The sequence below is a fragment of the Atractosteus spatula genome, chromosome 2, assembly GCF_055471065.1.
Source record: "Atractosteus spatula isolate fAtrSpa1 chromosome 2, fAtrSpa1.hap1, whole genome shotgun sequence".
Classification (NCBI taxonomy): domain Eukaryota; kingdom Metazoa; phylum Chordata; class Actinopteri; order Semionotiformes; family Lepisosteidae; genus Atractosteus; species Atractosteus spatula.
Window position 1 is genome coordinate 6,714,930 of NC_142707.1, and position 15,185 is coordinate 6,730,114.

At 42.1% G+C, this 15,185-nt stretch overlaps 1 protein-coding gene across 2 annotated transcripts in view; it reads right to left on the bottom strand.

Moving 5' to 3' along the window:
• Positions 1-11,431: 11,431 nt before the first annotated feature.
• The window catches only part of tcf7l1a (transcription factor 7 like 1a), a 63,489-nt gene continuing 59,735 nt past the window's right edge, over positions 11,432-15,185 (bottom strand). For both annotated transcript variants that reach the window (XM_088908652.1, XM_088908653.1), the window contains 2 exons: positions 14,425-14,479; positions 11,432-12,352 (listed from right to left, as the gene is read on the bottom strand). In XM_088908652.1, the coding sequence (XP_088764778.1) occupies positions 11,874-12,352; positions 14,425-14,479 (534 nt within the window). In that variant the 3' untranslated portion in view covers positions 11,432-11,873. The remainder of the gene's footprint in view (positions 12,353-14,424; positions 14,480-15,185) is intronic.

Genomic DNA, 15,185 nt, shown 5'->3' on the forward strand with positions numbered 1-15,185 from the left:
GTGCAATAATAGTGGTTCTCGAGATTTCAGAATAAAAAAATGGCCTGTGAGGTTTCTTAGTCAGTGAATTTCAAGCAAAGATTCGCCCGTGAAGACACAGGGGCTTTCAAAACAAATCGGGTTTACAGTAATTGTGAAACGCAAATCAGGAGAAGAGTAAAAAAAAAAAGCCCGTCTCCAAATCTCAGCACGGTCTACTCAATCATCATGAAATTGAAAGTGCATCATACCAGACACTGCCTAGATCAGCTCGTCCCCCCCAGACAGAGTCGGGAATATCTCGATGATGTCGAAAACAGCTTTGAAAGAGCTACGGATTTCAACGGCAAAAGCTGGAACGTGTATGTGTTATGACAACGGGCTACTAGTGCCGCAATACCAACACAGATTCCTACAGTCAAGCACGGTGGCGACAGCATCAGGTTGGAGAACAGCGCCTTGGCAAGGACTGGAAGAAGCTTGCTAGGTTTTAAGGGAAAGCGGATGGAGAAGCAGCTTGACAAATACTCGAGGAAAATCTGCTTCTGTCTGTTAAAGAGCATAATAAACTGACACATTCCAGATGGAGGCCACACTTATAAAGAGGCTTCCGTGCAGACAATAAAGTAAGCACCTGTTGTCTATCAGTTTGTGAGTCGTGTTTCTCCCTGAAGCGAGAGCTGCACAGCTCCGTTTCTTTCCAGAAGAGGACACTCGCGCCGCTGTTTCACTGGCCTAAGAACTCAAACTTCCTCGCACACATTCGCTGCTAACCCTTTCCCCGGAGGGCCTTAACTTCCACATGGGTTTATAAAATGAATGAAAAATGACTTGATCATACAGAGTTTCTGTAACATAAATTTAAAAAAAATGATTTAGACTCCTTCATGGTGTTTCCGTAAATTTTACAAATAGTGCAGGTGTTACTGAATGTGTTGAGAGGATCGAATGCTGGGCTTCCTCTGTCAAAAGCTGAAAGCTTTTTTATCCTCCGTCAACCTAACTTCTAGTCCCTTTCAACTCACACGGAAGGGGTATATTATTATTATTATAATCGATTATTTTACAACGCCTTGTATTTGTTACGCTAATCGGTTACCTTGTTTATCGGTATTTTTAATGAAACTCCAACTAATACTTGACAGTACTGATCTAAATTCGCCCAGGAAGTACAGGAAAATATTCTGAATAAAGAAACGTTATTGAATATAGTCTACTGTTTATCTTTACAAAATATCTTTACTGTTTATCTTTTTAGTAAAAGCAATGACATTGGACTGTGAGGGTAATAAATTAGATTTTTTTTAAAAAAGAGTATTGAATTATATACAGCACATATTGTAGAAAATAAAAAAAGTAATGAGATGTCATTGGATCGTCATGTGTCAATCACCCTGCAACTCCCAGCTGTCAAGTTCAGCAGGTGTGATCCTGGTCAGTACCTGGATGGGAGACTCCTGGGAAAGCTAAGGTTGCTGCTGGAAGAAGTGTTAGTGGGGCCAGCAGGGGGTGCTCACCCTCTGGTCTGTGTGGGTCCTAATGCCCCAGTATAGTGATGGGGACACTATACTGTAAAAAGGCACTGTCCTTTGGATGAGAAGTAAAACCAAGGTCATGACTCTCTGTGCTCTTTAAAAATCCCAGAGCGTCTCTAGAAAAGAGTAAGGGTGTTATTCTGGCGTTCTGCCCAAATTTCTCTTTACCAATCATGGCCTCCTAATAATCCCCATCTATGAATTGGCTTCATTACTCTGCTCTTCTCCCCACTGCTGTTGCATTATCCAGGTGGGGGCTACACACTGGTGGTGGTGGAGGGGAGTCCCCATTACCTGTAAAGCGCTTTGAGTGGAGTGTCCAGAAAAGTATTTTATAAGTGTAAAGATTATTATCTTGGGTTAATTTTATCTGGATCATCACACTAGGCTAAAAATTGAATGGCACTCTGGACTCACCATCTCCAAAAAAATCAAACTGTGCAGCATGCCTGAGGTGAAGACGAGTTTAGCCACCAAGTTCCAAACACAACATTATCTACCTGCCTCGAGCTGGCAGTCAATTCAACTTGTTAAATACACTGCGAATATTGTGTATATTTCTGCACATCTGATTCAAGTCAGCACATTAAGGTTATTTCAGATGTGATGTGCAATTCCTAATGTACCTCTTTACTGTACTTCCTGCACAGCACTTTATTTACATAAGTTGTTTTCCAGAGAATAAAAAGGCTATTTCACACCCACATCTAAACAGAAGGGACTTCCACAATGCAGTTAATGGTGGTTTAAAAGCTGAGCTTTTTGCTCAGTGCACAATGCTTTTAAACACATCATAAATAAAGTGTCTCTTTCTCGCTTAGTAGTGATCAGTCTGCACTGTTTTAAAGGTAAAAATGAGATAATAAAAGAGAAATAAAGAGACAAATATAACAGGATGCAAGAAGACTGGAAAAAATATACAGAAGGAAAAGGCAGATCTTATTAACTTGTCAGCCAGTGATTATTCACCCATTTCTGGGGAGAAAATTCAAGCACCGTCTTGTCTTGTTGATTGGCCGTGTTAAGATCAGTTTCAGTCACAGTGTCCCACATACTTCGAGAACAACCAGCATGCTCTAATGAAACAAAAAGAAACGGTTCCTTAAATAATTCATTTGTGGTTAATTAGCTTATGAGAGCTCTGGAATAACTTTAATAAAGCCAGCAAAAATAGAAATGCACATATTTCTTTGTGATTTATTATTTAATCAAAACAGAAGAACTCCAGGCTGTGCGTTATTCTGTAATAACTGCACTTTCTTATTAGCTTTCGGAAAACCACCGATAATCTTCTTCAAACTAAAGCTCTTGAAAAACCTGTTCTATTTTTCTGCTTAATGGCTTTTCAAACCGTGCATAGCAGTAAGTAGCTTTTAGCTTTTTGCTCTCCTGCAACATTTTGTATATTATTTCTGTTTCTCTGTTCTTTGACGTTTACTCTTATATTCAGTGCTGTTTCTGTTCTTTTTTTTGCCTTGTAGAAGTATTTGTAAATTATTTTGAAGAAAGTCGTTGCAGAATAAGGTGAGGTCTGAAGTCGTCCAATAGGGTTTATACTGTAGCTTGGCAGGTACAGGGGATGTCACTGCTAATTTTCCAGTAACAGAGGGAACAGTCACTAATATCCAGAAGCAGATACACATGCTTCTCTTATCTAAAGACATGACTGAGAAATTAAGGCAGACTTATCTTTGTGAATAACAGCTGTCCTTCATTTTTTAACTGCTTTATCCAATACAGGGTCGTGGGGGAGCTGGAGCCTATCCCAGCAAGCAACAGGCTCAAGGCAGGATACACCCTGGATGGGACACCAGTCCATCACAAGGCAGACACAGACACCAACATGCACAAACTCACACTGGCCAATTTTTCCAGAAGTCAATTAACCTGCCAGCATGTCTTTGGGCTGTGGGAGGAAACCAGAGCACCTGAAGGAAACCCACAACAGAAAAAATATAAAGAACTTGTAGCAGCCCAGGAATTGGACCAAAGGCCCCACCACTGCAAGGCAGCACTGCTAACCACAATGCCACCCTACTCACTAAAAATCTCTTTAGGATGGTTTGTCTTTATTTCATTGTTTCTCAGTTTGCTTCCAAACAGATGTGATTTATTGTTGTGATTCCAGGTATACAGCTGGTGATCCCTCTCACTGGCTGGGCTTGTGGTGCACTGCTAGACTGAGTGAGAGACTCTTCTCCATACATACAGGAAATGAAACACCCAATGACAGTTTCAGTCCTACACCTGGTACTAAAGCCCCAACTTCCCTGCAGAAAGAATCCGTCTGCCAATAAGCTCAGGTGTACGGGTTGGACCTGAAATGGAATCCGTCATTCAGGATGAACAACAATTAGGAGTTGTCAAAATACAGTATGAAATATATAATTACAAATGCAAATCTCTCTGACATATCTGGACTATCAATAAGGGCTATGTCCTGCAGTCTCATTGGATATTGTGGGCAATTTCAGTGAAAACTGTAATAGAATTTCAAACTGTTTTAGTTATCTGAGTTGTAAGCAAAGTTTGTAATTGATTTACTTTAAACTGTACATATATCACACACATTAAGGCCAGCTTTCAAAGTTTTAAATTATATTAGCAAAGAAAACCTGGTAGTAGCTGAAATGAATATTGAGTATCTACTGTAAGCTGGCTGAAGCAACTGTGTTGTGCTTTCTGAACCCAAAAGGGTTAAATTGGCATGAATAGAAGATCAAAGGAGGACCTGAAAAAGAACCTCAGTGAGCGAGTGGAAGAATTTAATGAGGCTAATTAACATTTATTAAATCTGACCTCTTGCTTTCCAAGCAGATGTCTAAACGAAGAGGCTGAGAGAAAAAAAAAGCAGGTGACTGGACAGTTTTTTTACACTTTCCTCTCCCTCTCTTTCTATTATTCCATGATGAGATTCAGCCAAAATGGTAATGAAGTGGTACTTGGAGGATACCAGCCTATGTTGCCCAGAATTTAAGTATGTAAGAAAAGTTACAAATAACAGGCGGCCATTTGGCCCATCTAGTCTGTTTGGTTGTTAACAGCTAATCAATCCAAGGATCTCATCCGGTCCGTTCCTGAAAGATGTCAGGGTATCAGCTTCAACATCACGGCTGGGTAGCTTGTTCCAAACTCCCACAACCCTTTGGGTAAAGTGCCTTGTGTTCAAACCACTTGTCAAATGCACTTCTAAGTATTGTGTAGCAAGATGTTCATCAAATGTTAGCAGGCATCAGAGAAAGATAGAGAACCTGGGATATTAATATCTGTTGGGTCATCAGTATGGGAGGATGTGTAAATTTGGTTCAAAATGCACCTATCCTGGTAAGTCAGAGTACTTTCTAAGTTTTCACATGTGGATCTCCCCTCGACATTCACCCAATATCTGCAACTTAGCAGAGTGATGGAGTCAAAGACGTAGACTAGACTGGTAAGCAGGGAGAGCTGGAGATCAAAAGCTATTGAAAAGCTACAATTTTTATCTGCTTCCTGTTCTGCCGTATTTGTCAAAGTGTAAGTAACACAGAGTTCTGAAACTGATCTGCGCTAAAGCTTAACAACCTGTTAAAGGGACACAATTATTTTAATGTGGTAGAATTCATACATGTTCTGACGATGGCTCTTCTGTTCCAACACATTAACAGAGTCAAATCAATTATAATGGAGGCAGTGGTGTGTGTCCTGGTTTCTTAATTCTTTCTAATCATAGCTGTCAACATCAAGCTTAGCCTGAAGATGAATAGTTAAAATGTGAAGTGGGACTGTCTGTCCAAAATTAAGGGAGACAATATTAAGGGGAAACTGATATCTAATCGTTATAATTTGTTTCCTGCTCCAAGTCTTGTTGAGCATGTTATCTGAAATTCTGTTATTTTCTGTATTGCTTGTTGAAGTTCATGTTTGTTTAGGAAAGACTTCCCAAAATAATGGTTTCTTATTTCAAACTGTCCATCCATTTTCTAACCACTTTATCCAATACAGGATTGCAGGGGAACTGGAGCCTGACCCTGCAAGCAACAGGTACAAGACAGGATACACCCTGGATAGGACACCAGTCCATCTCAGGACACACACATACACAAACATGCACACACTCGCACCAGGGTCAATTTTTCCCAGCAGTCAATTCACCTACTGGTATATCTTTGGAGTACAGGAGGAAACCCATGTGAACACAGGCAGAAAACGCAAACTCTGTGCAGATAATACTTCAGTTCTGGACTTGAACCCAGGGCCTCAGCTAATCACTGTGCCAACCTGTTTCTAACCACAGCAGTTACAAATGGAAATAGGCCATTAGGCCTGTCCAGCCAGTTTGGTTGCTAGCAGCACCAAGTGGTGTGTTTTTCTGGGTTATGCTCCGCTGGTTTGCAACAAGTACAAACAAGTAGTGACTACCACGATCCTCTCTTGTGTGGTACGCATAATCATTTAGCAATAACATGTATACGACGCGTTTCATCTGAAAACAACGAATGACGAATTGCTTAGTTTGGTATATGCGATTGTAATAGAATTTTCCTTTCGAAAATAGCCTGCATTATACGTGAACCTCTGGGTTACTTTCGTAACGTTGATTATGTAAACTCTGTACGAGTAGTTAAATTTAATCTTTGATATATAACTTTTTTTTTCTTGTAGAAGTTTTTGTTTAAATACACCCAGAACCCCGGCCAGTTAATAATCCATTTGGCTGAAAAGGGGACCGCAGCGGAAATGAGATCTTGATGGAGCCAGCTCCTCATCATCTATCTGGATTCGGTAAGGAAAGTGCCTGCGAATGTGATATTATAACTCTCATCAGCCTGTTACACGCGGTTGTGTTATCTGTGTCCGCGGAGATTGCTTTAATAAGTAGAAGCATTGCCTTAAGGAACGCGTTCGCGGAGCTGCTTTTTGACAACTCATTACCTTTAATTTTGGTGATGGATTGAGTGCTGGCGAAAGGCGAGGGGAGCGATGGCACCGGAGACCCGTTGCCTAGTCTGAGAGAGGGCTTACGATGTGGGCCAGCGGAGCGCAAACCGGCAGATTCTCTTTGTATTTAATGATTATGGCGGGGGAGGAGTAGGGGGGTGTTCGAGAGAGATTGACAGCGCTCCATCTCACCTCAGGGCAAAAGCCAAACGAGTCCTTCGTGTCCGCCTGTTAGCTTGCCCGTCTCCATGCCTGAAGTGCAGGTAATAATGAACTCCTGTTCTCCAGAAAAAGAAAAGACGCTGTCAGCCGATCCCGGAGCAGCTGAGCATTCGTAAACGGCGCCTATATGGTTAATTACAGGACATGGATTTCTGGGGGTTTTGCCTAGTGTATTCCTATTGGGATTCATTTAGCGTGTTATTATTATTGCCTCCTTTTTTTATTCTTAAACATGAAAACGGCTGATACCGTGCTGATAAAGTAGTTGGATAATATTGATCCAATGCCAAGTGTGAACTGAGGAGTTTTTTTGTTGTTGTTATATACCATAAAACGAAAATGTGGAAACAATTCACAGTGAAAATACAACGTCGTTATTTCTGAAGTGTTTAAAAAATATTATTTCGGATGGCACTTGTTCTTTTCATTGGCCAGGATCCCTCCGTGGCTGACAGGAACTGTTTGGCATCAAAGGAAGACCTGTAAACAGATTTGACACATGGATTGGGAAAATACATCATGTTATGCCAGAGACCAATGAGAGAGAATCTAGCAAGTAACTCATCTTCCTATACAGGGCGCAGCCTGTGAAAGATCATACCTGCATGTATCTACAGTTACAGTTATAGATATTACACCAGTTTCTTCTCAGAAACTGAAGAAAGGCAGCACAATATGAGAAAAAAAAACATTGCAAGGAATCTGAATGTCCTTTACATTTTAAAACAATCAAAGTTGTTTTTTTTCTGTCCTGTGTCCTCTCTTCTTTTCAAACATGTCTTGATGGGCCTGATGACGCTAGCCAGCATGAAATATGGTTTCTATAAAACAGAATGCTTACATTGAACCCTGGAAGGAAGCGGTATACCCAGGGAAGCAAATGACCGTCGCACCAGGCTGAGGTATTAACTGGAGAAACATGCTGTGTAACACTTAAGCTTCCCTTCCATAGCACATTTGAGCTCACATAGCCCATAGGAAAATGAAATAAAACAGTGAAACAATGTTAACAGCTCCTTCAAGTCTGGTCCTTTGAGCTAATTTCGTGTTTCTCAGTGCCTCACCAAAAATGGGATCCACACGTGGTGAAACTTAAAACATCTCTATTTGCCACCTCTGACTTAATACTTTTCTTATTTTGGATCATTTACAGGGTTCATTTACTGTATTGTGGTTCTAGACAAATGTTTCCAGGAATAGTGACCGGAATCCAAAGATTGTCAGCCCTTACTGAACGTCAGACTCAATGTGCTAAGTGGTGAGACTAAAAGAGAACTGAGGACCAAACCATTCTCTCTGACCCTTGAAAAGAATCGATTTAGTTTTCGAGACCAAATTAGGGTGTAGAGTTGAAAGCATGGAGGTATTACAGATAGATTCTGTGTTGCTGCTGCTTGAGTCGAGTCTGCTCTGTGGATGGATGGACAGGCTGAAAGTGGCACCTTTGTTAACACCTTTTCATTAAAGAAATAAAAAGGAGAACGTCTTCCCTATGGGCTACTGAGTACAACAGAGAGCTTTCCTGTGTGATGCCTGTAGCCTGGCTGACAATTTTTTTTGGCCACTGATTATAAAAATCTATGTTTGCATTCCTTCCCCCCCCCCCTTCTTAATCGCCTGGGGGCTCCCGCCCGGTCCCTGAAAGAATGTGTGTCTAAATTGGGGGGTGGTATCCCTATCCCAGCCCCCCATCAAGAGGCTAATTGGTACGTCCCTGGCAGCCTTTGCTGTCCCTAAGCCACTGAAAGCCTTAACCTACCTTGTGTGTTTTTCACTAATTGAATTGCCTAATGAGGTCCCAGGGGCTACCTCCCATTACTGCCGAGTTAATTAAAGCTACTGTGGTGTGCCAAGCTGCAAATAAAGACGCAATAAAAACTGGGGGAAGAGGGGAGGGATGGGGTACAAGATTTTTGACCTGTTTTTTTTTTTTGTTTTATTTAGGGACTTACCCTTCAAGGATGGACCAGATGTCTGTCTTTTTTGGGGGTCTCACATTTCGATGCCCTAGTGGTGGTGGGTTTTTTTTTTTTGCTTAAATTCACTTCATTAAAGTTTCAGCCTTAATTATTATTTTTTGGTTTGTTTCAGATGAGATCCAGTTCTGCTTTTCCTAAGTGGTCTTGATTTCCCCCCCAATTGTTTGTCTTCCTGGAAAGTAAAAAATGCTAAAGTAACCGCACACTAAGAAGTGCCAGTGAGCCAAAATTTCTTGTTTTTCTCCTTCCAGACTTTACAGTTGTCATTCCCATATGCAAGAGCACACACTGCAGACTGCTAGATCCAATGTTTAATTTCAGGATTTATGTTTCTAGGATGGGTCTGGAACAGCAATGGACAACAGCCTACCTCTCTCTAGCCCTGTCTTTAGGTAGTCTCTAGTGTGCGGTAGGAAGGATATTCTGAGCACACACGTTCCTCATGTGATGTTATCCTATTTTCAAGGAGACAAAGTAAATCAGGTTGAACAGTTTGGCCATATTCTGACAATTGGGTCTCAAGAAGTGTAGGTGCTGATTGAGGACTCAGTGCTCTCTCGTAGTGTTCTGCAGTGGCAGAAAATGTAGGCCAGGGCAAACATGATGCTCAGCGTTCTGCAGAAATCTCTCTATAATGTTGTGCAGATATAGATCTCTAAATGTTTGCACTCTCAAACAAATCACTAAAAATCATGCTACAACATTTTGTGAATGTAACACAGGATCTGAAAAGATATAATAATGGCTGACAATTGAGATATGTTTTCATTTCCTTCACATGGTAGTTATAAGACCTATAGCATAAGATAAACACTACCTATAGAATATTCTATATGCAAGACCTACAGAATAAGATAAACAATACCTTCCAAAAAATGCATGTTCAGAAAGAGCTTCCCACCCTTTCACTATCCAACAGGCACCACCAACATAATCTTCAGGGACCACCTACAATAAGTCCCCCAGGGGAACAGTGTCTGACATTTATAGATTCCCCTCTCACTGTGTTAGGTGCTAGAGAAGGCAAGGCAGGCACAAATGCACAAAGGCCTGCAGCAATTCAACAACACCAACACTAATGTAGCCGAGCCCCTGGCTAGTGAGACAAGTGCCTATATCCTTTTGACAGACTATGGCATGAAAGTGATTTACAATCCTAAATTTTATCCCTCAAGCAAAAGAATCATTCCTCTGTTTTTTTAAAAATAAAACAAGGGATCTTGTTTTTGAGCCAGATCAGTCTTGCCTTGAACAAAATAGATTAAACATCTTACGTGACCGGAGGTATGTTTTATAGAATACAGGCATATGCAGTACTGTGCATTAAAATATTGACATTCTCCTGTCTCCAAGGAAACTTTAAAGGCAGAGCACAGCTTTGTCAGTGTACAGCTACTTATACACTTTTCCTTTCATCTCCACGATCTCTGCAATTCGCATTTGACAAATTGTATTTGTAATTCCTCTCAAGCCTCCAGTGGCAGCTCTTAAAGTGACGCACACACATATCAGGGGGATTCCCATTAGTCTCCACTTGAAATAACCTTTAACACTGCAGATATATAGCACAGAAACTGTTAACCCATGTTCATTGGAAGATTAAACCCCCTGCCCTTTCCTTTTCCCAAGCTTGTCTTTCAATACCAGTCTGAACTACACAATTTACCAGCACATTACAAATTTCTTGGCCCATTACTTTCGTGTTTCTTCCTCAGTAGTGTATGGTGAACAACTATTTGCATGTCTGCACTTAGAGATTTAATGCCTACAGCTACAGAAGACCTGGACGGATTAATCGTTACTGATCAGGATTAGCAAAAACTAGTAACGACAGCTTTTCTTGCATTTAGTTTCTGAAGGCAAGACGGTGCCTCTGCTATAAGCACCTGCTAGAGAAAACAAGACCACAATGAATGTAAGGGAGGAAACCTGATCTTGTAATTAAGTCTAGGCCAAGGTCCTCTCCATTTAATTGGTATCTTACAGGTTAAAGCATGTTTAAAGAGCAATCAAAACTTCCTTTAAGCTACCCTATCATCTTAGGAATCACTAGTGCTTCCAACTACAAACCATATCACTACAGGACCGTATCAAGATCCTCCAAATTTGGACATGGGCTAGCAAAGATTTGTGAGCCTACTCCAATAGCAGTTAGCATCAAAACGAAAGAGATGCAGCTCTGACTGACTGCATCAGTGGCTCTCAGGCAACCTGCAAGACAATGGGGTGGTGGGTGGTGACTCCAGGCATTTGAGACGATTCACAATCTGGTGATGCTTGGTCAACTGACGGCACTTTAAAGACTGAACCCAAGCTCCGCACTAGCTGCGTCTAATCTGCATGGGTTAGCCTGCACTTAGAACGAGCACATTTAGTAGGCGAGCCACTCCAGAGCCCTTTAAAATGGGACTTCGTTCTGTAGTATATAAGACAGTTTAGTAAAAGACTAAAATTAAAAAAAGCCATTTGGCTAGAGCAACTTTTTTTTACAGATTGCAATTTTTCATGCTATTACTAAATAAAATGAAAAACAGAGCAGTGACCAGTGCCCGTTGCAGCTCAAGACCCCTTCTACATCAGAGAGTTCTATTGTGCTTCAGGCGATATGGCAGTACAGCAAAACACACCGAGATATCACTGCCTTAGAACAATAAGGTTGTGCTACTGCTGGAATTCTACCTATGGTAATGCTCTCCCATTACAATACAACTCTTCTAAGCTTGCTAGAGGTCATTAAATTATGATGCAGACACGCATGTAATCCTATAGGCCTGTACAAAAGCAGAAAGAGACATTTGCTTTTAGAAATTATTTAAATGTTTATTTAATGTGTCTCAAGGAAGGTCACACACTGGGGTGGGGTAAGAGGAAAAGTAGGAGGAAAGGGGGAGAGAGTCTGTACTGGAAATAAAACTCCAAACTAACATTAACATTAGGTTAAACTAAAAAAGACAACAGGGTTTTTTTTGTTTTTGTTTTTTTAAAAAGAATTTTTATACATTTTCTTTTATACAAGCACATTGGATAAATGCATTGAAAAAACAAAGAAACCAGTTCCGCGGTACACTTTACAAAAAAATACATTTTTCCCCCCCCCCGCCAAAGAGAAGCAAAAAAATGCGGTGGTCAAATATTGACCAATAATAACTTTTTGTTCCTTTTAGTCATTCAAAAAATTGGTCTAAAATCTATTAAAAAGTAAAAAGCAATATACAGCATAAAAAAATTGCCTTTTTTTTATTTAGTCAGTTGATTTGGTTACCAAGGCCAGGGGCTGGGACTGTAGCAAGGCATGATGGGAATGCAGGGCGGCCTGGTGGAAGGTAGTGGGGCTCAGCATGGAAGGGGGCAGGGAGGTGAAGGGGATGGGCCTGGAGAGAAGGGGTGACGACTGACTGACCGGGGAGCCGAGGGGCAGAGAAACACTGGGCTGGCTGGAAGAGGAGGAGGAGGAGGAGGAGGAGGAGGAGGCGGCGGCGCTCGAGGGCTTGCCGGGGACAGGGAAGTGGTGCTGCGGCCGCCCCTCGGGTTTCGTTGTGAGCGACAGGGGCTGGGCCTGCTCCGAGTGAGTTGCGGCGGGGGCTGCCGGGGACGCCAGGGCCGCCGACGGGGTGGCAGGAGAGTCCAGCATGCTGCCGTGGGAGGAGGCGGGGCTGTCGCACATTTTCTCCGGCGGCAGGTACTGCACACACTGCTTCTTGTTTCGCGATGAGAAATTGTCTGGAAGGGAGAGGAAGAACAAGGTCACCCCCCTGCTGCATGACGCCTCGGCCCTGACCGTCCCGGCATGCCTGTGTTTATGTTACCAGTCATTCACTCTCAGGAACCAAAGCACATTCCCATCCTTTTACCTGTGTTAGATGCTAAAGGAAGCAAAAACAGTTCCCAAAAATAGTTGAAAGAATTCAAAGACAGATATGTTCTACGAGAAATAACTGAGACAGAAATGGTGTGTGTAGGGGTAATACTGTATCCATCTTGTATTTCTGCAGTCAGATCCATAGAAAAGAGAAGAGATGAGCAAATGTTCAGGTGAAGGAATGTTGTTAATACATTAAGGAATTAAAGCTCTGAGGACAGTTGTAATCTGGATGCCATTTTTTATGAGTACTCTATTTGAAAGTGGCTTACAACCAGCTCATATCACCATTCATAATCAGTATGGGCAGCAAGGGCTGTATACACTTTCCTGTGATGAACACACCATCAAGCCTCACAGCTTCCTGAACACTGCAAAATCTGCAGTGCCTTAACAGCCTTAACACTGTCTGAAGGAGAGACACTACTACAATTACACAGACGATCACAGACACTTGCAACCCACAGGGGTTACTTTTGCTCAGTCCCCACTGGGGCAGATGTCCTGGTCCACCCGGGCCTGGACCGTCCCCAGTGGGGCAGACGTCCTGGTCCACCCGGGCCCCGGCCCGTCCCGTCCCCAGTGCGCGGACACCCTGGTCCACCCTGGCCCAAACTATCCCCAGTGGGGCAGACGTCCTGGTCCAACCTGGCCCAAATTGTCCCCAGTGGGGGAGACGTCCTGGTCCACCCGGGCCCGGACCGTCCCCAGTGGGGAAACGTCCTGGTCCACCCGGGCCCAGCCCGTCCTGTCCCCAGTGCACGGACACCCTGGTCCACCCTGGCCCAAACTATCCCCAGTGGGGCAGACGTCCTGGTCCACCCGGGCCCGGCCCGTTCCCAGTGATGGTTGGCCAACTGTGTGCCACAGCTTTCTAACAGTTCGAGCTAGAACCACAGATCTCTGGAGTATTTTATTCAGGTCTGAACTACAAGGCTCAATCTATATCCGCAGAAAACACTTTCACTGGTTCAGCCACTCAGAAACCTGTAAGTACCATTTTAATTTCACATACATACAAGCAATTGCAAAAATACAGAAATATACTTTGCAGCCAAAAGATATTTGGCCAGATTTGTTGTATAGTACTCTCACTGACTGTTGTTTTCAATCACCATTTACTGCAAAATAAGGCTGGAAAGTGCAGCTGTTACATCCAACTGTCATTTGGGCAGTTTTACTACAATAGAGCAGACATACCTGCCACAGCTAGCACTGAACCTCATATGCTGCTTGTGAAAAGAGAGACAGAGTTAGTAAATGTTAGAAAAGAGAGCAAGAAATAGATTTTAAATGTTTATCTGCCTTTGGCAGTCGATGGAGCCCTATCAAAAATGGATAGAAGCTCTTTCATTCAACTAAACAGGATATGAAGCAAGGGTTAGTTCTGACACCTGCAGATCCTACACATGCAAAGAGGAGATTTAGGTAAAAAAAGTCAAATGAATAAGTGAATTGGGACCTTACTGCAGTTTTCTTCTATTTAAACTTTGCACTTAGAGCACAAAAAAGCTGTCCACTTCTTTGACCTCAGGATAAACTCTGACTTCCTAAAACTGTTTATGTGAAAACCCAAAGGTCAGTTGCCTTACGGATTGCATTTCATTAGTTTTGCATCTAAAACTTTTCTGACAATGTTTGTCCGTTTCTGACAAAAAGGAGGAAATTCTGTATTCTGCTGAGTGACTAAGTTTTAGGTTGGCATGATGATGAAGACAAAGCAATATGGTTTCACTTTCCATGAAGATAGATCTCTAGTAAAATGATGTTCTATTCACTGTTCACAATAATTTTAATCTTTTTTCCTAAAAAAAGGTTGGCAATCACAGCCTGAGAGAAGAGGCTAGGATGGATATCCCCAGGTTCAATGAGAAGAGACCCTACAGGCCCAGTGTTCTGCTACCACCAGGTGAAGGGGAGAAAGCGTGCCTACCTTCTGCTGTTGTCTCTTGCTGTTTGGACTCTCTCTTCCTCTTTTTCCGCTTGCCCTGGTGAGAGAAACCACCCTATCAGACGACAAGCTGAAAAGAAATGTTTGCTACGGCTCAAAAGCCACTGTTTTCTCTCAGATGTTCCGAGGGTCAGAGGTTAGAAGTGTAGGACTGTGTTAGTACAACACAAGGAAGTACTTCCATGACTATTTAAAGCAATGTTTATACTGAAACTGCTACTGTACATTCTAGAGCTCTATACATGACTCAGAAAAACTGAGCTAGGTGTTTTCATTTCTCATTAGTGTATCTGACCGTGTTAACAGGAACAACAGGGGCAAAAACAACAGATGATCATATCTCAAACAGAATTACAACATCCCAGAACAAATAAAGCTTTTACACCAACAACTAAAGAATTCTGAAGCAGAAACACCTTTCTTTATAAGGAAGCCCACAAAGTCATCAGATTAAGTGTAATACATACTGTGCAGCTGCTAAAAAAATCTGACAGCTCTGTTGAGAAAGGGTATTTGTTTGTGAAAACGCATATGTTGAAATACCGTACTGTGTGGCATGGAATGGTTCATAGAGGAAAAAAAAGGAATAGGTTAAGGTTTATTCCATGCTAAAAGGAAAAAAGACAGACAATGTTCAGGTGTGTGAAGAAGCCTCCACAGTCGAAACATTGTCTCTCTTGTCTTTCCTTTCAGCATGGAATAAAGCTTTACCTGCTCCTTTGCAGCCTATGCATGCTGACACA